Source organism: Colletes gigas, unplaced genomic scaffold, assembly GCF_013123115.1.
Source record: "Colletes gigas isolate AHSC1104 unplaced genomic scaffold, ASM1312311v1 Colletes_gigas_Sc00017, whole genome shotgun sequence".
Classification (NCBI taxonomy): domain Eukaryota; kingdom Metazoa; phylum Arthropoda; class Insecta; order Hymenoptera; family Colletidae; genus Colletes; species Colletes gigas.
The window spans coordinates 322,624-347,313 of NW_025106646.1; the positions used below are offsets into that span (position 1 = coordinate 322,624).

General features: G+C 36.8%; 2 protein-coding genes across 2 annotated transcripts in view; both read left to right on the forward strand.

Annotated features, from left to right (window-relative positions):
- Nucleotides 1-17,764, forward strand: part of LOC122400384 (dipeptidase 1-like) — a 174,964-nt gene extending 157,200 nt beyond the window's left edge. Inside the window, 8 exon segments of the mRNA XM_043401828.1 lie at nucleotides 7,228-7,557; nucleotides 11,565-11,697; nucleotides 12,288-12,446; nucleotides 14,023-14,060; nucleotides 14,063-14,269; nucleotides 16,278-16,438; nucleotides 16,986-17,115; nucleotides 17,474-17,764. Of these exon segments, the coding sequence (XP_043257763.1) occupies nucleotides 7,228-7,557; nucleotides 11,565-11,697; nucleotides 12,288-12,446; nucleotides 14,023-14,060; nucleotides 14,063-14,269; nucleotides 16,278-16,438; nucleotides 16,986-17,115; nucleotides 17,474-17,605 (1,290 nt within the window). The 3' untranslated portion in view covers nucleotides 17,606-17,764.
- Nucleotides 17,765-21,910: 4,146 nt separating this feature from the next.
- On the forward strand, nucleotides 21,911-24,454 carry LOC122400314 (amine oxidase [flavin-containing] A-like). Its single transcript, XM_043401708.1, has 7 exons — nucleotides 21,911-22,064; nucleotides 22,216-22,430; nucleotides 22,541-22,697; nucleotides 22,779-22,897; nucleotides 22,988-23,127; nucleotides 23,198-23,664; nucleotides 24,396-24,454. The coding sequence occupies exons 1-7, from the start codon at nucleotides 21,911-21,913 to the stop codon at nucleotides 24,452-24,454; spliced, it is 1,311 nt and encodes a 436-aa protein (XP_043257643.1).
- Nucleotides 24,455-24,690: the final 236 nt, after the last annotated feature.

Sequence of the window (24,690 nt, forward strand, 5' to 3'; positions counted from 1 at the left end):
CCTGTCGATTTTCCTTAAAAATTCGTTTTTGATTTTTCATAAACTTGTTTCACGCTGTACGGAAATATTGTTTAATACTTTTCTGTAGGTATCTATGAGCTCTACTTCCAGAATAAATTTCAATCAAATCCATTCACTATTGTAGGAGTTATGACCGTTTGAATATTGGACCACTGTTATGGGGGTTTTCTCACTTTACGGGGTTAAGGAACAATTTTTCGAATATTCTTGGAATTTCTACATATTCTTCACCAAAATACGCGTTGTTTGCCTTTTGAAACATTAAGATCCCCCAATCCGTTCAGGAGTTATGACATTTTTAATATCCGCATGAAATTTCAGGGAAACATATCAACGGTATGGTCAGACATTACATTTTCGGTAATCAATGTTTTTCTCTAAACTGCGTAGTATTTCGAGGGTATGTCTATTCACTAAAAATGATTGAAATTGACCTCTGCAACCAAAAATAATTTTTTTCGAACGATTTGAAATCTTTTAATTTTGTCGAAAAATTTCACATCTACTCGAATTTTTATCTCAAAAATAGTTAGGATTTCGATGGTAGGTCTATTCATAAAAAATGATTGCAATTGACCTCTGCGACCAAAAATTATTTTTTCAGAATGATGAAATTTTTCAACTTAATTTTTTAATAACTTTTTAACGAAGCCTCAATCAAGAAATTGATATCTTAATTTTCGTCTTATTTTGCCCTCTAGAATCTCTTATTAAAATTTCCCCAGAGGTGGCCGAACAGCCTGTATACTCCATACAATTAAATTGATTTCAAAATACATCGAGTTAAAGAAGTCAGCCTTTGCTTGGTTCTCGTCTCTCAAACGTCCAATCGAGGCTTTACAGAATCCGCGAGATTGCTTCGTTAATTATTAAAGGAACAATATCGGGTCGCACAGACCGGATCAGAATATTCTATAAACGGTGCTCGGTGAGCCGTAGGCTTTCCTTCGCGATGTACATGGTCGCGTTCGCATCAAGTGACTGGAAAGTTTGAGAAAAAGAATCCGTAATAGCGGAGGAAACGAAACTGTTATTTCAAGAAAGCTCGCGATTTCATCGCAATAATTCGATCTTTCCAGGCCGATATTAAAACGTCGATTCACGGTTCCGGGACCGATATAAATGATATTTAAACTCGATACCCGACGTCACGGAGTTTACGAGTTCCTTCAATTTGCACAAAACTGGCGATGAAACCGCGTCATTGTGAAAATGTACCGCTTCCGGTCGAGTTAAAAAGTCAGATTCAATTTCTGGGAGCCAGACGCTCCTCGAGCAGGTTATCGATATTAAAGTAAGTGGAAGAAGAGAGGATAGCTGCTACGCAAATTAATTGCTTCTTCTTCGATTAAATTCTTGGCATTCTATGCTTTATAAGCCTGGGTTGCTTAATTAGCGATTTCAACAGTAAATTGTCGTAGCTCGATTTACAAAAATTTCAAGATAATATAGGATAAAATTATAATAACTAATATTGGTAGTAGCTTGTTATTTATTGATTTAAATATAAACTTAAAGTCAATGGACTTTATTTTATAAAACTCAGTGTAAATGAAGAAAAAATTTACTCTCTTCTACTCGAGCCTCAAATGAACATGAAAAACTTGGCTTTCCGTTATGTTCTGTATTTTTTGAGATATCAAGATGATTTGTATTTTATTTTCCAATTTTTTCGAGAATCAGAAAAGTAATAGCAATTTCAATAGAAACAACGGCTTTCATAAGCAAATCTAAAAACAACACGGTATAAACAAAAAGAGGAACGAAAACATCGAACAGGATCGTGCTCCAGCAGTTCGCGAGCGCTTCCCTTTATCAGTGAAATTTACGATTGTTCGGAGTTGACTGTAAGCAACGCGGTGAAATCTGCACGGTCGTTTTCACCATTTTCCGAGACTTACAATCCGAAGACAAAGTCCACAAAATTTTCACCCGAACTCCCGCGATCAGCTATTTTTCAGGAAACCGAGGAAAACACGAACTGTCATCAAACGTTAGCGGTACTTGCATGCTTACGTGCAAAGTTTCAAATCAGTTCGAGATCGTGATTCGAAGCAAACAGAAGCACGTTTATTTGTAGCGTTCCCTGTTTGAAAAAGCGTTTACGTATGTTTTATTTATGTTTGAAAACAGACGGCGACTGAAAATTAATTTTATGTGGTACGGTGACGTAGCTGCGAAACCTTTGGGCAACAAACGATTCCGTCGCGTTCCCGCAGGAATCGTGAAATATGTAAAAGGTGCGCGTAAAACCGGCGGCTGATCAAAATTCCAAACGTATGCGACGTTTCTACCGCGTACATGCCGGCATAAAGCGAGCTTAGAGGGTAAAACAAAAATCCATCCCCGCGGCCAGAAATATATATCTCTCTCTGGCCAGGCGACGACGTTCTCGCCCTTCCCGTGGATTTCGTAGCAGCTGTCCCAAACAGCGGAGTGATAAATTCGGGGTAAACGCATTAAATCCCGGCGTTTATTCGAAGTAACGATATAAGTGGGCCCGAAGAAACGATCGAAATCTAAATTGCCAGCGGTGAGAAATAGTCTTCGTCGACTTAGACTCGGTTGTAACTACCCCATTGTGGCTGCGCCGTAATGCTGATACGAGGCATCGATCTACTCGGAGATCGATAGATCTCTCGTTACCGCCGCTATAGACTTTCTTCGAATGCGTACTTTTAATACGATCTTTTATTACGGTCGACGTTTGGATGCTGGCCAATTCGCGAGAAACCTCGCTGATAGCGTTTGTCGCCGACTCCACGTCGACTGACTCCATTTCAATGCGTCAAAAACACTTACAATTAGAAGTGCTTCTTATTCGGCCAAAACAAAGTTTTTCCGTTTTTACATTATACAATTTTTAATAAAAGTTCGAATAATTGAGACTTGTAGAACCGTTTGAAAGGTGGAAAATTTATCGTAGTCGTAGTCGGCCGAATATTGAAATTTTTCTACCAAAGAGGGAAGGGTAGTTAATCGGAAACCAGATCAACACTGGAGCTTGTTCGAGGCTGGAATTCATTTTGGAAATTCGTCGATCCCATTCGAGAACTTTGATTAAATTCTATTTATGTTTCATATACGGCTACGTGGCAATTTTGAGGCTCGACGATGGTTTCAGTTCTAGCGGATCGAAAGATGAGTTTCTATCGAAATTCGATCTAGGGAACACGAGGTTAAAATTTCGTTGGCATTTTTATAGAGGGGAATGTGGAAAATTTGCAATTCCGATGGAAGCTTTCGGAAACGTGGGCCCGTGAAACACGATATATGAGGCATAGAACTCGCGAAACGTTCATGTAGGCGATACATGCGTGATGACAATCGTGAAACTTTGTAATATACGTAATATAGTGGCACTAACGTCTTGAAATCTGATAGAGGCGACTCCCGACTCGTGAAACTAAATACGAAAGATATCGGAGTCGTGAAATCGAATACAGTAGATTCAGAACGATAACAGGATCGAGAAACCCGATACTGGAAACACTACAATCGTGAAACCTGATACGGGTAACACCAACGGAAACTTATATTCGCGGACATGGGCTGATGAAATATGATAATGTAAGTGACACAATTTCGTGATACCTTACATAAGCTGCTCTCCAGGGTCGTGAAATCTGATCCAAGCGACTCCAAACATATGGGATATGATATCCACTACATTAGGATCGTGAGACTCGATACTAAGAACAGTGAAAAAGTATTATATAGACAGTGTTAAAGTCGTGAAACATAAAATGGTTGAGTCGAGACTAATAAAATGTGATACATGTAATCACAAACTCATGAATCATGATACAAGCAACCACAATTGTGTGAAGCATGATATTGGAAAGACGAAGGTCGTGAATACGAGTAGATTGCTTGTATTAAAGCTTGAATCGCATCAAGTATCAGCATCAGTAGACTACTTTAAGAGAAATGTCGAATTTGTACAGCTCCTTGGAACTTGATCGTTTTTCATTCAACCCTTAAGTGGTATCACATGTGTCCATCCACCTAAAAATGAAGCTTTATGAATTTCTGTTCCAAGTATCCTAAGTGTTCCATATTGGATATCATTTTATCGATAACATTATTTGTAAAACATTTACAAATTTAATTATTTACCCACATCTGAACAGTCAATGTGAAAATGTTTTATCTGTCAATTTTGTTGTGTTTTGATGTTGATTTCATAAGAAAGAAACTATCAAGGGTAAAAATAGAGTTGTTTAAAATATTTCGTGGAAATTCCAGGAATTCCAAAAGATTTGGAATTAGTTCCATCGTGTTCCATGAATCTAGAGTTAGTGAATTTAATATTGTCCACATTGAGCCTTATTGCTGATCTTTGTCAGGTCCCAGCTGCCAGCAATATTGACTTTCCAGCCGCTTAATTGTACGAGAGATTAATTCTACAAGCATGACGCCTATACAATGTACTAAACCACGAACCTTCGTCAGCGTTGGACAGTTTTCAGTATGTTTCTGTGTTTACGGGGCAAACTGTTGCAGTGGATATCACACGTAGGGTAACCGCATATAACATGGAGCTCCCGACTTTAAAAGTTTTTTTTTATCGTGGGGTAAATCCTCGGGTACATCCCAAACTCAGACCCTTAGGGTAGGGTTTGGGATAGTGCTAGACCCTTGCCGTATCAATGAGCCCTAAAAATTAGTAGTTCTTCATGGTATGGTCTATAACATTGTAGTAGATGTAAAGTTACTTTACAACATGTAACAGATTCGAAATAATTTTAAATAGAACGTTACACTTATCACAATTTCAATGATTTTTCAAAGAGATGCATTTTAAGGAACGCGTTCTGTAAACTATTTACAGGAAATAAAATTTTGAAACAAAATCATAACTTTAGAAGCTTCTCTAGAAAATATCCAACGAACTTTCATCCTGATTTAGAATTTTCCACGGTTTGGTTTCTTACAAAAAAGCTTCTTCCAGCTACACTTTATCGAATCCACGTCGAGGATGAACATTTTATCTAATTATTGAATCTTTATCGTAAAAATTTCACGCGAAAACTGTTCATAGCGAAACTTCCACAGGAAGAATCGATCGAATTAAATAAAAATTATCGCTGCCGAGTCTCGAATGAATCAGAATAGGTGGGAACGTCGCCTCGAGCCTCGTAAACAGGATAAAATAAAATTTGTATTGCACGGATATTCCTATCAGAAGTCAGGAAATTCGTGGTACCGCGCTTCCACTCGAGGGAAGTAGAAAATCGCGTGTTGGATCAGACACGACGATGTTACTGCAGTACGGTGAATTTAGTAGTATGGATCCTTGTTTAGTCAGACAGTAAATACAACTGAACGACATGACAGTCCAATTGCCTCATAACAGTTCTTAGAAAAATATATAAAAAGGGAACTGAATGTTTCCTGAAAACAGTGATCAGCTCAATCCATGATCGTACATTATTTTAAAACGGTACATTTCCAAATACCAGAGATTCCAGAAGCACACGTTTCTTTTGATTATTTCACGCAGTAGCTTGGGTGAAAGAATCCGTTAATGCGCGTTCACGTATGAAAGGTACTCGTAATCTCTCGAGTCACGTTTAAATTGCCGTTTGATTCGTCAGATTTCCCCGAAAGTTGCATTAGAAGAGAAGTTTGTCTTCCGCGCGGAACGAGTTCGACAGCCGATTTTTTTTGTTTTAATTAAACTGTCCACCGATCAATCACCCTTTTGGAAACGATCCATCGTTCCTCCGACGAATCGTCATCGATGACGTAATCTCATTCAACGGGCAAGAATGCGTTCGACTAGAACTAACTAGAGACGCGTTTTAGAAAGAGCGAACGCGAAGATGTGGAAATAATCAGAACGGAAATAAAACGACTTCGTTTGCGCCGCTGAATTTCGACGCCCTTTGAAAACTGAACGCCTTTGCAGAACAACCGTGCCTCGAAAGGATTTCACTGTGCTCTTTTGACGGCGGTCATAAACTATTCAGTCCCTCCGGCCTCGCGATGACAGTCGCCGTGTGCCAGCAACATTTGCAACTCACAGGACGAAACAGTAAATTATTTCTGGACGGGAGCATCAAAGCTTCGGCTGCTCGTCCACCCTTGCCGCTCCCTTTTGGAATAGCACCAGCCGAGAATGGAGACGACGTCCAGGGATTAACCTGAAACGGATTATAGCACTTTCTAAATACATTTCTGTGAATTTATAAAAATTACACGAGCTCAATTTAAATACAGTACCGGACAAAATTCCGAATATTTTTGTTGATTTACGAACTTCTTGCTTCGCGAAGTGCCCACAAACACAACTAATACTCTGAAACATGAAAAAAAATAATTGTTAGCTTAACAATATATAAGGAATTAAAATGCAAAAAATTGTTCGCGTTTGGAGACCTCGAAGTAGACTATTCGATAAAAGAATAATTTCTTTGGCAGAGTTATTTAAAAAACGTGTCGAAAATGAATGACTTAAGGAAACAATAATTAGACAGGACAGGAAGATCAGTAGAGTGCCTTAATAATACATAAACAATTAATTTTCTCTGTGCACAATTACGTCTTTGACAATCATTCTCCTTGCGACACAATTTATGAGCGACGTGGCACACTTAACCAACTGATTAAACTAGTTTTGACTTGATATTGTTCGTAGTTGAACAAGATTTTGGGTAACTGGATTTCTAGACGAAGTTAAGTTTTAGCCGAACAAGACGGTAACGTAATCTCGGCGTAACGTAAGCTTCGATAAGCTGTAATGAATGGATTACATTTTCAGATATGAAATGCGACGATGAATCCGTTCAGCAATATAACTTTCTGTTTTTTATCGAAATACACGACTCGTTTGACATAACATTTTACATTTAAATCGGAATTTTGGTGAAACATGGATTGGACAAGGCGAACTACTTCCATGACCTACACGATCCCCCGATTTAAATCCTCTTAATTATTAATTAACACAGACGAGTAAATATCAAGCTGTTTGAAACGTATGTGAAAATCACAGAAGACATGAAAAATCTTTTGTAAACGTTGACAGAGAAAATAGCAAGATAAATCCATCGATTCTCTTGCAAGTAGAAAATTGTTTGTAAGGATTTTATTATCTTGTTTAACGAGTACTTTCTCACATGCTTGCCTTCATGCTCATCCTGATCGCCAACATTCATCGGTGATTGCCAACTAACCGTGAATGATGAAATTATGTTTCAGTGTGGCGGTCAGAGTGGTGTCTGGATAGCAAGCGTGATCATACTGTCAATTGGAAGCTGGGTTGGCAAAGTTGGGCCACGACCAGCCGATGGCGAGACAGCACAACTGACGTCGCCGAGGGAAAGGTTGGAAACCGTGCGTCAGGTTCTTTCCGAGGTGCCTTTGATCGACGGGCACAATGACTTACCCTGGAACATTAGAAACTTCGTCCACAATCAGCTGGCTGAGTTCGACTTCGACAAGGATCTACGACAGGTCGCGCCTTGGAGCAAGAGCGCGTGGAGTCAGACCGACTTGGTCAGACTTCGTCAAGGCATGGTCGGCGGTCAGGTAATTATAACTTTGTATCCGTTGTTATTAAACTTTGGATGTTCATGCAAATGCTTTTATAGAAACCTGATAGAAAACTGGAACTTACGTTGAAATATGTTTATATCATTAGGAGGGCTAAAAAATGTATTTTTTACAGTGGAAACTCGTTTATCCAAACCGATTTAGAGACAGTACAGTTCAGTTAATAGAGGTCCTCAAGCATCCCCATAATCTTTCTTTATTATTAGATCGTCCCATAAGTTCGTGTCGAGTTTTGTAATACAACGAATAAACATTGCTTTTTAAATTTTCTATATTGTGATTTCTTGATCAGTTTAATTGATAATAATTCGTAAAGTTGAAGTTACGTAAAACGTAAGTAAATTCTTTATTTTTTATATTAAATAAAACCTAACTGGAAATTATTTAATAACTAAATTTCGAAATAAACGTAGAAGACAGCATAAATTATAATAGTTGTTATGTCTATCGAATAGAGGATGAAATGCCCTTTAAAATGAGTGGTCGTACAAGCTGATAACTTATTTAGTTCCGGAGATATAAGGGTTCGAAGCGTTTGTTTACTTCTCGAGGTCAATGAACTTTCACTCGATCACGCGCGAGAGAGAGAGGTCCGACTCGTTAGACGGAGACAGTGACAATCGAATTAAAAAAATTACCCCTTTACATAAATTACGATATTTCCAAAACGAAAAGTCGTATCGACATAAACAAAAACCCATTTCAAAGAGGAAGCTTTCTCACTTCTAATTATGCAGAAAACATGAGTAGTTTCGGAACTGTACGCATGTAAAGTTTGCGTACTATACCGGAATATCGTCATTCATGATTTTTGTCTCATTTTGATCTGAATTATCTGTTAAGTCGAATAATCGACTGTCGTATTAATAGATTCGTCATCAAAGTTTACCAACCGTTGAAGTATACTTTCCTTGTCTCGTTTTAAACCTTCCACTTATTCTTCGAGCATGGTGTATATATACACACTCGCGCACACGTAAGTGTATACATGTATTTTTATCCATGGACGTGCTCGCACGCTTATGTAACCGGCGGGTTAAGGAAAATTAAAGGAGAAATATTTTCATGGCACGTTCGCGCATATTTCACGCGAAAGTTGAAAAATTACATAAAACGTAAAGTAAAGAACAAAATAATAGAACTGCCGGGCAAAGCTAGCCACTCGTGAAATTCACTTAGCTTTTTATTTAGCCAACTATGAATTTAGGAATATCTTTGTGGCTGTACGCAATTTCTCGAAAGTGACTGGCACAAAGAGCTTCCCGAACTTCCATGCTAGCCACGCGTACAAATTAAATGCAAAAAGAGAACGGAGTTTTTGTGAAACGAACAGAGAAATGAACGGAACTCGTACCGCCCTTTGCTTTCAATCTACAAGGGAAAAATTCGATAATTTCGTTCATCTTTCATATCGGTTTCGCGGGTGAGCCACTTTTTTACTGTTACGTACAGGGAGATTCTAAAAACTGGGATAAACCGTAGCTCATTTTATTTGTTTTCTAAAATTATCGTAAATAACGTTAATTCACTTTTAGTTTTATGTTAAATGTTTATTTTTTGTGTTTCGAAATTGAATCGTCGGATGCTATTTTTGTTTTGTTTTTAAGAACGTTATTTTAATATGCAGCTTATGGTAGTGTTAATCGTTACTGATAGTGACTAGATTTGTCAAATTTTTGAATTTACTATTAAAAAAACAGATGTATCCACCGTCTCTTTTGATACAATTTCTAATATTGCAACACGAATAGGTAAATTTAAAAAGACCTGGAATGTAAAAACAATGCAACAAGGCCCGTCCTATTCTACAAATGAAAATGCACTTTGTTGTACCGTTACGATCTGCGTAACATCGCCAGCTATAAGTTACAGCAAATTCTCATGCAGGCGATTATTTATAGATGCTACGTGATGCCATATTTGCGGCACGGTAAATCATAAACGCAGACCGCGATCATAAAATTTGTCAGGGTTCCACGGGATGAAATAATGCGTAATAAATTCACCAGCAATAATGGACACCGATCTTATTAAACTGCAGTAACGAACCAAAATTCGAGCACAGTGAGTATCGTTTGGTGATTCTCATCGATCTCCCGGCGATTTAATTGGAAATACAGACTGTATTTAACGAGCCAATCAATATTATAGTATAATAAGGTAGATTGAAAAATGTCGTGAAACATGATCCTCGACAAAAAGTATGCAATTCAACGGACACATTACAAAAGTTTGAGTACAATAGCACTGTCTGTACGGAGGGAAGAGAATGTACAGAACTGAAAACAGGGGCATTCACAACAATTTATTAATCAATTTTTATCTCTTAATTTAACACCTGAAATTGTTAACAGGCTCATTCAATTGGAAAACCATCTACCACAAACCATGTTTGTAGTAATTCGATATAGTGCATCCTTTCAATTACGAACAAATAAAATATATTTAATAGACAGATCGTGGATTGTTTAAATATAGTATTCAAAATAATGTGGCAATAAAGCCACTTAGAAGGCAATTTCTATGATCTTAATGCCTCGTTTAGTTACTTCACTGAGCAATGAACCTCATTTTTACTGTATCATATACAACATTCCTTGTACACATAATTATGGGAGTTTTCTAATCTAAACGTCAATTTTTTATTTGGAATTAAAAACAAAGCAAAATTATGACACTCTTATATCACATGGTTCTGATGTGTACCTCAGAAATGTACACAATTCTTTGCATATAAAAATACATACAATAATTCTTGAAGAAATAGGTGTTTGAATGGAACCCCTACACAAAGGTTCATCGTACGTTGCATGCCCATAACATTTTTATTTTTGTAAATCCCGTAATATATTTCGAAAAAGTGAAATGAAAAGATCAGTTTATTGAAACTTCTGGGCCAGGATACCTCCTTAAAGAATCGCGTCGATGTCGTCGGAAGAGGTGATCCGCGCGACGCAATGCCGGGAAAACGCACAATGGGGGAAATGAAAGGGTGTAACGCGCGGCCAGGAAGAAAATGGCGAGGTATCCGCAACGCGAAAAGAAACAGGGGAAAAAGAAACTCCGGGGAACCGGTAACGAGCTTGCGGTCGAAAGCGAGGAGAAGTATCGAGCGTGGTCGTGTTTGTGAAACGTAATATTGGGCCGTTTCTGTTTCGATCCTGTACATCGTCGCGACGCTGCGCGTCGTTTCATTGCGCGCGCCGACCCGCCCTGTTACGCGATCGCCTTTATAAAGAAAAGGAACTTTTTCTGTGTCACCTTGTTGCCCAGTTATCTTTCCTGATATTACGACTTTCCGGGATATTCGCTCGGCTGAGCCAAGAAATGGGACAGAGATCCGAAACCACGGGTTTCGAGCACCGAATATTGGATTGGCGAGAGATGGCCTCGAGTTTTAGAGTGCACAGAAGGTTGTAGCTCTCGCGAAGTTTACGGAACCCGAGCTATTGTCACAAAGCGTAAACAAATTGGGGGTGCAAACGATTTCAATGTATTCAGGATGGTCCCCTCAAGACTGTTTCCACCTTTACATGGTCCTGCGGAGGATCCAACTTTTGTATCCCCTCCGTAGCAGACTCTATTTACATATTGAGGACCAGTAACGAGAATTCTCGTTTCTGTAAGACATACGATGATGACCAGAAACGAAATTTCTCGTTATTCGTTTATTTAACGGAGGGGGTGATCCTTTACATATGATTACTGAACTGTGAATCTTTATGCAAATTCATATTTTTATTTATAGAATTAACGAAATGGTAGCTCTGTAGAGGGTTGTTTTACCCCCTAAATATAATAATTCGTACCTTAATTTAAGTATGTCTTATGTTTTGAGAATTAAAATTTACCATAAATAATACATAAACATCCACAATCTAATGATTACAAAGAAAGAGAAATCAACACGCTTTTTAAGTTTGTTTGCTCGACATGTGATCTTTTAATTAACCGACGAATGATCGCAAGTACTTTGTTCGCAGTTTTGGGCTGCCTACGTGCCTTGCGAGTCTCAGCATCTCAACGCGGTCCAGCTGACTTTGGAGCAAGTGGACCTCATTAAGAGGCTCATAGAAAAGTACTCACAACACATGCAGTTCGCTGTATCTTCGAGGGGTGAGTTCTTTTCTTTATTTCTTGTTTTTTTTTGTACGCGGAACAGCGCGTACGAAAAGCTCCCATTAAGTACCAGCTCGTAAATTCCGACGGAACGCAAAACTTTGCTTGCTCGCCGCAACGCGCAATCCGGTTCGATAGTCGGCCGTAATTCTTCTCGATTCAACGAAACAACGATGCTGCAACTGAATTTTCGTGCTCTCAGAACTGCGTTACGATGTTTCGCGAAGCTACAACGGTTTACGAAACGTCGATTAAAAATATAGACACGGCGAACATTCGGTTCGAGTTCTCTGTGTGTAAAACATTTGATGGATGAAGTAAAACTGAAACCGGTAAAAATAGTACAAAATGTACAATAACATGTTTTAATTTGAAATGTAGAGAGTTGGTGAACATAAATAAAGAAAATGAATTTTAAGACAACAAATGACTGTAGAAATAATTGTTAAAAAAAGGAGATAGGGAGAAAAGATACATATTTCTATTAAGGGATTTCTCGAGGAGTTGAAAGAAATATCTGATAGATGAGTGACTTGAAACATACTTGACAGGATTGTTTTTGTAAATTGGTGACAATTGATTTCCAGAAATCCTGGAGGCTCACGAAAAGGGCAGAATAGCATCCCTGATCGGAGTGGAGGGTGGACATAGCCTAGGAAGTAGTTTAGCCGTTTTAAGGACACTGTATCACTTGGGTGTACGGTATCTCACGCTCACGCACACTTGTAACACGCCATGGGCGAAAAGTTCGTCGGTGGAGGACGACGACGAGGACGGTGAGTATCATGAGACGATAAAATTACTATTTTTTCACCCTAACGATTCGTATTCAAGGTGTCAGACAATTTTTATAATTCATTTTCGCCTTTTAGATATTATTTAATGATGTGTTATAAACGTGATGTGACTTTTTTTATATTTTATTATATGATTACCCTTTAAACAATTAATTTCCTATTGTTCAGGATTCATGAATTACGAAGAAAAATATTTTATTCTGACGTACAGATCATACTGTTTGTTAAAAATATTTGTAGGATTAACGGGGAGAGTTATATTTGGAACAAATAAGAAATAATGTAATTACAAGAATAAAGAATTTAAATCACACTGAACGCAAATTTTTTAACAGAAATTGCGTCTGTTCATCAAGACTGCTTATTCCCTAATGAAATTGTCTCGCTGTCCCCAGTTGCCAATTCCTAATTGTAATTACACAATGAACAAAACACGTTGGACTCTTTTACGCATAAATTGACATTGAATAAAATTACAGCGCGACAGAAATTTACAGTACGAATCTCCTGCATATTCATTCACGGCATATTTATAATTAAATTAAGCATTTCTCTGTCGAGGATATTATTAAAGAAACGTCTGATAAAAATTGTAGGCCCAGAGACCTTATATTATTTAATCATCCGGAAGACAATATGACTCCGGACGTTGACGCTGTGAAAGAATTAATTGAATGCATCCAACCTGGCTCCTGTGATTTCAGTATAACCACCCGTCCATCCGTAACAATCGTATCGCTTAATATGCCAATATCGATCCTAAGAAACCGATTTAAATACAATGGACCAATATAAGGATTCGATAAAACCAATCACCTATACAACGGTCATATTTGAATAACCTGAGGGATGAACTTAGGAGGTTAAACGATCCTATAAGGACCATTCGATACGTACTAGAAATTCCTCGAATTGTATCTACATCACAAAAAAACAAAAAAACGTATAGTTAACCCGTTAGTGTACTGTCAAAACATAAGAGGCGTACCAAACTTATTTAGGACTAACATAACAATCTCAACAGGTCGTTTTGATATTATTATTCTAAATGAAATATGGCTACATTTTAGTACTGTCTATCGATGAATAATAATATTTTTTCCGAAAGGAAGAGGAGTTCTTATTGCTATTAAAGACTCTTTCCAACATCCAAATCAACTGTTCCATCTTCTTTTCAAACAATTCGATTTTTGTTCTTTCAAATAAAATATATTTCTTCGTAAATGGCCTTCGGGTAAAATGAAATATTTCTAAAAATTTCGGATAAAAAATGGCACTGAAATTAAATTTTAAATTTAAAAAAAATCAATGAGCTTGAACTATCCCTGTTAGAAACGTTTCTTTCTATCTTTTCCAAGCGTAAAAGTTACTCGTATGGTCTATTTGAAGTGGCACCGTTTGGTATTTCGCTCTGTAACCACCATAGACCAGAGACGAAATAACTGTCGAAACTGTTGTTTTGTGAACGTTCGAGATCGTTAAGAAACCCGTACTTTACCGTACTGAGAAACGGTAAACGTTCCAGCGGTGAATATGGACGAAGAAAGTAAGTATCCCCTTTTGTTTTAGAAGGCGGTCTGACGGCGTTCGGGAAAGCGGTGGTCCAGGAAATGAATAGGCTCGGAATGCTGATAGACCTTAGTCACACAGCGAGGGCTACCATGAGGGACGCTTTAAGGGCCAGCAGAGCGCCCCTCATTTTTTCTCACTCATCGGCCTTTGCTATTTGCAATTCCTCGAGAAACGTTCCCGACGACATTCTAAAGCAGTTGGTACGTTACGAGCACACCGATCATGAGTTTTTAATTTTCATCGACCCAAGCATTAACCCCTCAGCGATCAGATATTTTTCAAATTCACAGTCAGAGTCTTTGAAATGTTCAAATACGTAATTCAACCCGAGACGAAGCTCATTTTTTCAAACTAAATCTAGTATTTACCACTACTAAATCAAGTAGCTTGAATATTCGATCAAACTTAAGAAAATACCAGCTAGTATATAGCGAAAAATTGTTTTCTACTGTACGAAATATTATAACAGTCTAAATAGATTTCTATTATCTGAACATGTCGAGCAGTTTCCTTTCTGCAAAAATAAAAATGTAAATTTATGATATTTGTTGATAAAAATTGTTTATAGAAAATGTTAGAATAACTATAATATAATATTTTTTTCTTTCCTTTATGCAACAGAAATTGTGTTCCAGAATCCTCTTATTCTGAATTTATAGAAATTGAAAATTTTTAATCATTCTGCAACTTTCATTAACTTGCCAGTATTCGAATATCAAACCATCGCAAGTTGAAATAAATAGATATTTTGTCTTATTTCTAGAGGAGACTATTCTATATCAAAAATAGAGGATCAATTAAATGTTCACAGAGGGAAGAAATATTTGTGTTTAATGGATTTAAAGAATGACTTCTTTCATATTGACATGTTTGAAGATTCTATTAAGTATACCATTTGATATAAAGACCTATAGAAGGTAGGATGATACAACAAAGATGGATCTCAATGATCTCGATGGTGAAATTAAGCGAAATTGCCAGATATAACCACATTTCCACAAAAATAATTACATGATAAAATTATCGAGAGCATGCTAATCCTCACTTCAGATAATTAAACTTGATAGGAAGACATTCTGAAAGTACACTAACGGGCAGATGACGCGTTTTTTTAATTTTGAGAAATCGAAACAATGTATCGAATAGTTTTTGTACTGTCGTTCATTGCACTTAGTTTGGATCTTAATTTATCCTTATCGGTGGGCCCTTGATATTTCTTATGTTTTAGCAATGTCGAAGGAAGATTTGGGGATTTGAAAGTAAAGCAAATTGACCAAATCTTCTGATAGATATTTCCCAGTTATTGTCCCCATGATGCATGATGTCAAAAATATCTTTAACATTCGACAGATCGAAAGAAATAGCGTTCTCCTCTAAGTTAAACAAAATATGTTTGATCATATGTTTCATTCGACGATTTCTTCCATGGCATATTTCTCAAGATATTTTAGTTGACTCAAATCTATCCACTCTATCCTTTATGCTATTTAGAGTACAGTTGAAGAGCTCAATGCTCGAGTGAAAAACTTGTTATTTATTTTCAAATTTGTCTTGAGGCAAGCCTATCCAGTTTCGAATCAAGGAAATTTAAATTTGTCCAGCAAGTCCATACTAACAGTAGACATATGTCAAAGTGGCTGTATCAATCAATTCACTGTAGCTCTGTAACTTGCCTTTTTGTCATTGCATTAAACAAGATAATCCTGGATGAGCTAACATTCCAACAAATATGCCACGCAACTAGATTTGCAACATGGCTCCCAGATTCTAGAATAGAACGAATAACGTTTGGATGACCGATCGAAAACAGTCTCGAAATCCATTCGCGTGGTAAATTACTCGGGGGAAACAGGATATAATTGTTGAAGACACTGCCCGGAAAGCGAGACGCGCGATTAAGACGAAATGTGGTTAAGCGAGAACATTGCAGCGGATTCAATGGAAGAACGTACCGCAGTAGCTTGCGGTCGGAAACTGTGGTTAACAGGAGGTGTGGTTAATGTCTGGAGCTTCGATCGGACGAAAACTGATTCGCTTTTCCATCAATCATCCTACCACGATATTACTTTACCATCTACGGTTCTGCCTAGTGTAATTCGCGAACGTGAAATATCAATATTCATCAGTTTAGCCGCCTCTGGATAGAAATACCATTTAGAAAGTTTGAACGGATTCGGATTCGTAAATCGAATGTTCTTTTATTTACAGGCCGATAACGGTGGACTGGTGATGGTGACGTTTTATAACTATTTCGTGAAGTGTGGCTCACAGGCAACCGTCTCCGACGTCGCCGAACATATTTACTATATTAGAAACCTAATTGGCGTGGACCACATCGGCGTCGGTGGCGACTTCGATGGTATCAACAAGTACGTATAATAATAATATTTTTCATAAATATATTGCATTCATTAAATAATTAAATTTACAAGGAAAGTTGAACGATGATAAAGCTTGGAAAACTGAAGATAACGATACCTGGTTTTTTAGTATATTTATATTATAGTTCGTGAGATAATTAATGTTAACATTCTGGTTGCAAGATTCCCTCTTGCAGTGTTCATTGGTTTCTAAGAAAATAGTTTTGTAACACTGAATTTGAGTAACATGGTATACTGAAGTGACTATGGATTTTCGATCACAAATACTGTTTATGAGTATAACTTATACTGGAAGTAGCTGTTTCCAACACCCACTAAATGTTTGATAAATACTCCTGAAAATTGCTAAAAAATTATTCACTGCCTAGAGTCAACGTTTATTTAACTGATGATTTATACTGTTGAAAGTAAATGGAAGATGATTATTTCAGCCTGCAACGTCCAATTCCTTGGAAAAAGCTATTTCCAGAACGTTTGTTATTAAATTCGGTCGATGTTGTACTTGACGCAAGGATATAATCGATTTTGTTGACAGAACACCCCGGGGTCTCGAGGATGTCTCGAAGTATCCAGAATTGTTCGCCGAACTCCTTCGAAGTGGAAAATGGAACGTGATCGACTTAAAGAAAGTCGCCGGTCTAAATTTGCTGAGGGTTCTCCGGCAGGTTAGAAACTGCTCAAGTATCAACTAGGACCTTTGTGCCGCATTATTACGTCACGAGTGTCGTATTTATATCCCTACGAGGAAAAAGAACTTAGCCAATTTTTAGAAGAATGTTGTAAAAAATTCGATTCTTTCTCTGGTCAACAATACAAATTTGAAATTTATTTTTTATAAAATGGTAAATAAAACTCGTAGAAATACTATAGAACAGGTCCCATTTAATAGTCTATGTTGAAGTTTTAATATCGCCAGAATCCACGTGTTACAGTAGACTCTTTAGTTTGGTCCAGTGTAGTAGAAAATTAAAGCAACCCAGTTGAAGTTTTTGGAGATGATTAATTAAAAAAATTGAATTTTAGGTAGAACGCGTGAGGGACGATATGAGAACTGCCGGAGTAACGCCATCGGAAGAGTATCTCCAGGATTCCCCTGACACGATCGGCAGCTGTGCACTCGATATCAATTCCGTGCAAAGAGTCATGGAGGTTTGATCGTACTATCGGTTGTCTCTGTTTCTCGATGGCGTGTAAACTACTTCTTCGCGATCTCCCTGCCGTCCTATTCTCGACAACGGATGTAACCACGTCGGAGTCAGGGAAATCCATGCGCGATCAGAAGGATAGGGCTTTCTGTTGCTTGATTCTTACGCCCCTCCCTCTCCCCGACCGCACAGTCTGACCCTATTAGATGCTCAATCAAAGTAACGTTAAAATGAAAACCTACCTCGAACGAAGTCTCGCGAATAAGACACACGGATTCGTATTTCTAATTTGCTCGACAGTAGGTTTTATTGTCCAGAGCACAGGCAGAATTATTTTTTAACGAACCTTTGAAGATGGACGTACTGGTGTCACTCGTAATTGTTCGAACGACTCTACACGTCAAGAACAAAAAGATTTTTTTATGCAATATTAGGCTGTAACAGGTTTTCCAAGTTTTGCAGGAGAAGGTTTAATTTTTCTCTACAGAGATCAAAGAATGGCAAATTTTGACGAATGTGTGACAATGATATTAATATTAATATCAGTTCCCCCGCTAGTAGTAAGAAAAACAACTATTTTTTGGTCTACTATAATAACATTCCATTGAAAAAATTAGAGGGATTTTTTAATAATTCCACAGAAAATAGTCTGTAACAATTTAAATGAAAGACCGTGTATAATTCTTTCAAGAATAATCCTAAACTGAAGGAAAATGAGAATTCCTTATCGTTCAAACAATTACAAGCGGTACTGTAATTTATGAAGAAAATAGTTTTTACAGAGAACCGACATTAAACGTTCCATTATTTCTTATGGCGTATATGCTTTTCGAGCAAGTTTGAAAGCACTATTTTAAAAATTGTATTCCAGAAGTAATAATTCCGATAAAGATTTTCTTTCGCGCTAGAAGCGACAAATTCTGTGAGATCTTATATCATGGTATTAATTAATTTCTAACCTACTTTTTGTAAAAAGTATCTGGTCGAATATCGGCCAGCGATACGAACAATCATGCATAGTTTAAGACTTGATATCGAACGAAGAGAAACGATTGCGACAATATAGAGGTCTTTTCTAAAACGGTGACGTTCTTGTATTTCAAGAAAAGAATATTGTGTGTGAACCTGGCTGTGTATCTTCGTATGTCTCCCCCCTCCCCCTTTCTTCAGTGCACCAAAGAAAACATGTGCACTTTAGCGTCGAAATTCGAGGAATCAGAGTGAGCATCTATTATAACGCATTATCGAATGGATCGTTAGTTTATCTGAAAAAATCATTGTAATCGTTATTGAAAAGAAAAAGCTTCGGAAGAAAAACATATCGGACTTGATAAAGGATATATTCGCAAAATGGCAGACTTCTGTTTGTAAGCGCTATGAAACAAAAAAATCGACCGCAAGAGAAATCTCTAACTGGTTAGGACTACACGCATACCATCGATTTTTCGTTGACTAAACTATTAAATCCAGCGTTTCCCAAACCTCACTCGCAAAGACACCTCAACGAAAGTTTGTTATCTATTCGTTGAAGTAGAATTAAATTATTAATTTAAAATAATATATTTACATATGTATGGTTTGAAAATTCGTATTTAAATATTGACGCATATGGAGATTCCTGGGCAGGGCAGAATTAACATTAAACCTACCCACACTTTATGTACACCCTGCCCACCATGACTTTTTCAATTAAATAAACAATTTATAATTCAATTTTATCGCACAACAATTGAATAATCAATGGAAATTGCTAAAATTTCTTTGGACGAAGAGAGTCAAAGCAAATTGCAAAATAAACATAGAAGACAGAATAAATAATTATAGTTTATATGTTCATTGGATAGAGGATGAAAATATTTTTATTTACATCGAAAACTAATCAGAATTTGATACCAAATTTTGCCCAGGTTTTTTAAAAGAAATATAAATCGTGCAACCGGTTAGATGATCGGTCGTGGCAGATTTAGTGTTAAGAATTTTGAGGCCCATGGTTGAGACATGTTTTATTTCTCTTTTAATATGAAAAATGGGATGATAATTTGTAAATATTTTTAAAAGAGGAATCGTTGTCTTTAAAAATTGTCTCATCCTGCTTTTGTCTGTAAATGATTTATATGAAGAAATCAAGATTTAAAAAATGATTATCATTATCAAATCGAAAGTACTTTTTTTGTTAACTATTCCTAAATATTTATTTTAGTATTTGAAGACATGAGGCCTCTAGGAGAATTGGATCCTCCAGTAGCATCCTCTAACATCCCCCTTAATCCGTGCCTGAGTCGATGTGGTAAAAGTCACAGTAAAGCCTATAACAAGTCCTTGACTTACACAATTAATTTGTCTTAAAGCTTTCCATGCAAGCGAAATTGTATAAATACGATTTTTTATAGGAAGAAAGAAATACTACTCTCATGTTAAAAAGAATATTGTACCATAAATCAGTGAGCGAGAAATCTATTTATATTTTCATCTTATTTTGGCCTGTGGTATCACCTCCTAAAATATTTACCAACATCAGGGCAAAGCAAAATGTTATTATTATGAAAATATATTTATATTTTATCGATCTATTTTAGTTTTTGCTATGCTTTCCTTTCTGTTACTTACTCCCACTTATCGTAGTGACTAAATTGGCCAATACACAAAAAAAAGGACAAATTGTTGTGTACCCACGTCTCTTACAATATCGACTATACTCTGTCAAGCGACAAAAAGTTAATAGTATGCGCCCAACCGGAAAGTCAGTTGCTCACTAGGAATAAACGTCACTGATATCATCAAAACATGCGTGTACAGAGATGAGCAAAATATATTTAAAAAAAAGTATTCGAATGACGAATACTTTACTAATTTGTATTCGGTTGGTTGTTGGATGCATAAAAATACTTTTATTCAGCTTCACCATTTTCGAATAAATAATATAAAAATATCTTGCAATTGCCTAGTCAAATTGCCTACGAAATTTCTTAATAATTTTAAAAATATCTAAATTTCCGAAAAATGTATATACAATTTATATTATTTTAAATTTATTTAATCGTCTATAAATAATTTAATAAGTACACATACTATCTATACAAGACTTCGATTAATAATATATTTTTGTATTTGTCAATGATGAATATAATTATTCTTTATTAATCAAATACAAGTGAATGTCAATATTCGATCAAGAATACAATGTGTCAGATTGTTCGTCACTTGAAAAAAAAAATCATTCGAACGTGTTTATCTCTGTGTGCGTGTTTCTCGAACCGTTATACCGGGTGTAAATCTATCACGTGTACGCACCCAAATTTTCCTCAACGAAGTATCGTCTAAAATCTTCGACGGACGTCAGAGATTGCCGGAGTTAATCGCGATTGGTTCAAAACGGAATTTTCTGACGAAAATTCGATCCCCCCGCGATCTCTGCGTGTCTCCGTTCACCTATCTGTGTCTCGTGTGCACTTATTACGTGATCCGTGCGAGTTAAATCTTCAGAAAGAATTAAAGAGTATTATTACAATGGAACAGGGATGAAAGACGAAGCCAACTCGCACGGATTATACCTGACTCCCATGTACGGAGTGGATAAAAAAAAAAACTTTAGAATATCAAAAATTCCGTTGTACCTTCGCAGTGGATTCTATGAATAAATGTTTCTATTGTATACTTCTCATTATTTGTTTCCTTCTTTTAGTACAGTGGTCCGCTGACTTGAAGTCCCGCGAGACGGCACAGGGGCAAGGGGAGTCGGACCGCCCATTTATCTGTCTCGCTCCCTTGCTCTCAGGCAGTCCACATGTGTGTGTAACTGCCGCGACGAATAGCGAGCTAGAGACCAATGTGTGCGTGGGAATACGTGTGCCCCTTCTACTTCTCCCGCATTCCTTCCGCGGGACTTCAAGTGAGCGGAGGACAGTACATTCGTCAGAAGAGGTGTACCCATTCGAGTACATGATCACATTATGTAAAGAAAAAGCTAACAATTACACCTTTGATCGTGGAGAGAAAGAATGAATTGGACTGTTCGTGACGCTTGATTACGAAAGGTGTTTCATCTTCACTGTATCTAGTTTAAGATCTCGTACTTCTGAATATTAAATAATATTATTTTTATGACTGAATCTATGAACTCAACAGCAATCAACAGTGGCCTGTTTTTTGTTATTTTCCAATCGAACAGCAAGCAGAGAAGTTTATACAGTATAGTAAAACTGTTTTTCCTTTCACGACGCGTTTCTTAAGTTACCAACTTCAAACCGGACAACGGAAATTATAACAATGTTTATCGTAAATTTAAATGCTAATAATCGTTAAAATAATAACACGTATGGCTTCTGATTTTATCGACGAAGAATCCGTTACAGAAGATTACAACGACTTCGACATTATAATAATAGGAGCTGGTTTGGCTGGTCTCACTTGCGCGTACAATATTCTAAAGAGAAGTGCTGGGTTAGAAGTATTAATCATCGAAGCAAATAGTAATTACTGTTCTAGATAAGGAATCGTCGTCAACTGAGAACTAAGAAATTTAGATTTTCTTATGTCGATTAATGGAAAATTGAATTATGTATATTATAATGCAGTAATGCATTCGTCTATAAGGAAGTTAATGTATGTTCCTGAAAATAGAAGAGGTTGGAGGACGGATTCTAAAAGACTATAGCGATACTTTTCACGTCAATTCCGTGCAAAAGCATGTGACCAGCTTGATAAAAGCATTCCATATAAAGACTGAACGTGGACGTAATATCGATGGGAAGGAAACGATATTGTACACGAAATATGGACCTTTGCAAAATTTGCCTGGATACAATGGCGCAGAAGTTTACAATTTCCTTCAAACGGTAACACAAATTAACTTCTTACGTCAGTATAAAAAATTACAAAAAAATATTAGTCCCTCTTTAATAATATAGTAATACATTAAAGATATTTATTACAGTCTATTTTTTAGATGGAAGAAAATGCATTGGATCCAAAATTTAGTAATTATACTTCTCACGAGAAAGCAGCACAGCTTGCAGAAACGAGCGTTGAACAGTTATTGCGTAGAATTATTTATCTTCCTTATTCGCGTACATTGTGTCGAGCATTTATTTGCAGCACGTGTGGTAAATTAATAATGAATAGAAATATTGAAAATAATTGTTAGCGACATAAAATAAATATATTTAGTATATTATTTGGGACAGCTATGAGAAATCTAAATAATGTTTCGGCTCTATGGATGCTGGTTATGTTGAACGGTGCTTCCGGTATACTAAATCGATTGAAGATTACGATAGGCGATAATAATCGATATTTCGTTCAAGTACATACGAAAGTTACTCGATAGGTTCAAAAACGTTCTGTATATTCCTTAAAATGTACGATATTTTATTAAAAATTTTATCATTTTCAGGGTGGTATGACTAAAATCGTGCAAGAATTGTTTAAAAATATTTTGAAACAGGATGGGAAAGTGAAATTCGTAGAACGTGTTAACGAAATCAAATTTAACGACGATAGAGCATACGTGCGGACAGAAAAGAGCTACCTCAAGTAAATGTTATACCTAATTCGATCATTTTAGAATCGTAGAACGTCTTTTAATCGTAGTCTCTATTCATAGATGTGAATTTGTAGTCGTAGCAGTGCCCCCGCCAATGCAAAACCGTATTGTCATAAAATCATCGCCACAAGAATCGTTGAATCCACAGGGCCTGTACGCGGCAGGTGAAAACGTATTTTTTAAACTTACTTACAAAAGACCACCGTGGATCAACGATTTCGCAGAAAATATTGTAACCCCATGGGACACCAGTGCGAATTTAAATATTAGTTACGATGCAACGCATGGAAATACGGGGATATTTGTGCTCGCTGGATTCCTTGGCGAACCTAATGCAACACAGACCCATAACAAAGGACTGTTTGATATACTAAATGAATGTTTTGGAACTACAGAAGCTCTAAGATATGTAAAATATAAAGAATGGAATTCCGTAACATCGAACTTACAAACAATAAGCAGTCCCATGAGTGTAATGAAGCCAACTACTGTATTCGATCATAGCAACTACATAGATGATCTTAATGGTAGGTATGTTAATGTTTTAAATACTGATACAAAGATACAAGTACTTGAAAGGAAATTTCCCTCGTTTTTTAAATTTTCATATGTTTTTATGGCATAATGTAAGATATTAGCCGGTCAGCTTTTGAACACGTGGCATGTACACGTGGCATGGACGTGGCCTTAGGTCAAAGGCGGCCGCGAGCCGCCGAAAGGGCTTTTATGTCGCGCCGCAATTCTTTGAGGACATGCCGATTTACCGGCGATGACCGAATGTTCGGACGACCAACGGTCAGTCTCGTCCAGACCCCCGTCGAGGAAAGACCAATAAACGCATACATATATATTTCAACTCTGCCTTCTGCACTTACCACGAATCCCGGCCATCCCCTTACAATAACAATGTTTTTGAAGCATTATGTATAGGAATTAACGTGTTTTAATAATGAAATTGTCATTCAAGGATTCTTTTTGCTTCGAGCGAATACGCCGTTAATTGGCCAGGTACGATAGATGGCGCGATCGAAGCTGGTGAAGCTACTGCCTACTCGATTCTATTGAGAATTAGACCACAAGCACTCACTTTTCATGAGATAAGCACTCTTACGTATGTATTTTACATTAAAATACAATTTAATCGAAGTTAAAAGTTTTAATGATTTTATTATTGTAGTTTTAAAACGTAATGAAACTCTTTAATATCGTCTGATTAATGTATACGCGTACATAGCTTAATTAAGGATTATCATGTTAGGTCAAAGTCGAGAAGAAAGTCAACAGCTCCTTTCAAGATATGCGCTATCCAGTATCTAGGATTGGTCATCAACGTTGCTGTTTTCCTAACGTTCCTAAAATGTGCTTATACTAACTCATAAATAGCTTTGTATAACAGAAAAATGTCTATCAAGTATTTAAAATAAAATATTTATTACCGGAAAGATTAAATTTTCTTCTTAATGATATTCAAAGTATTCAGAGGTTTACTTGAAACTTTCTTTTTGTATAAATAATAAGGTAAACATTGATGATACATTTTCGAATTGTATCAT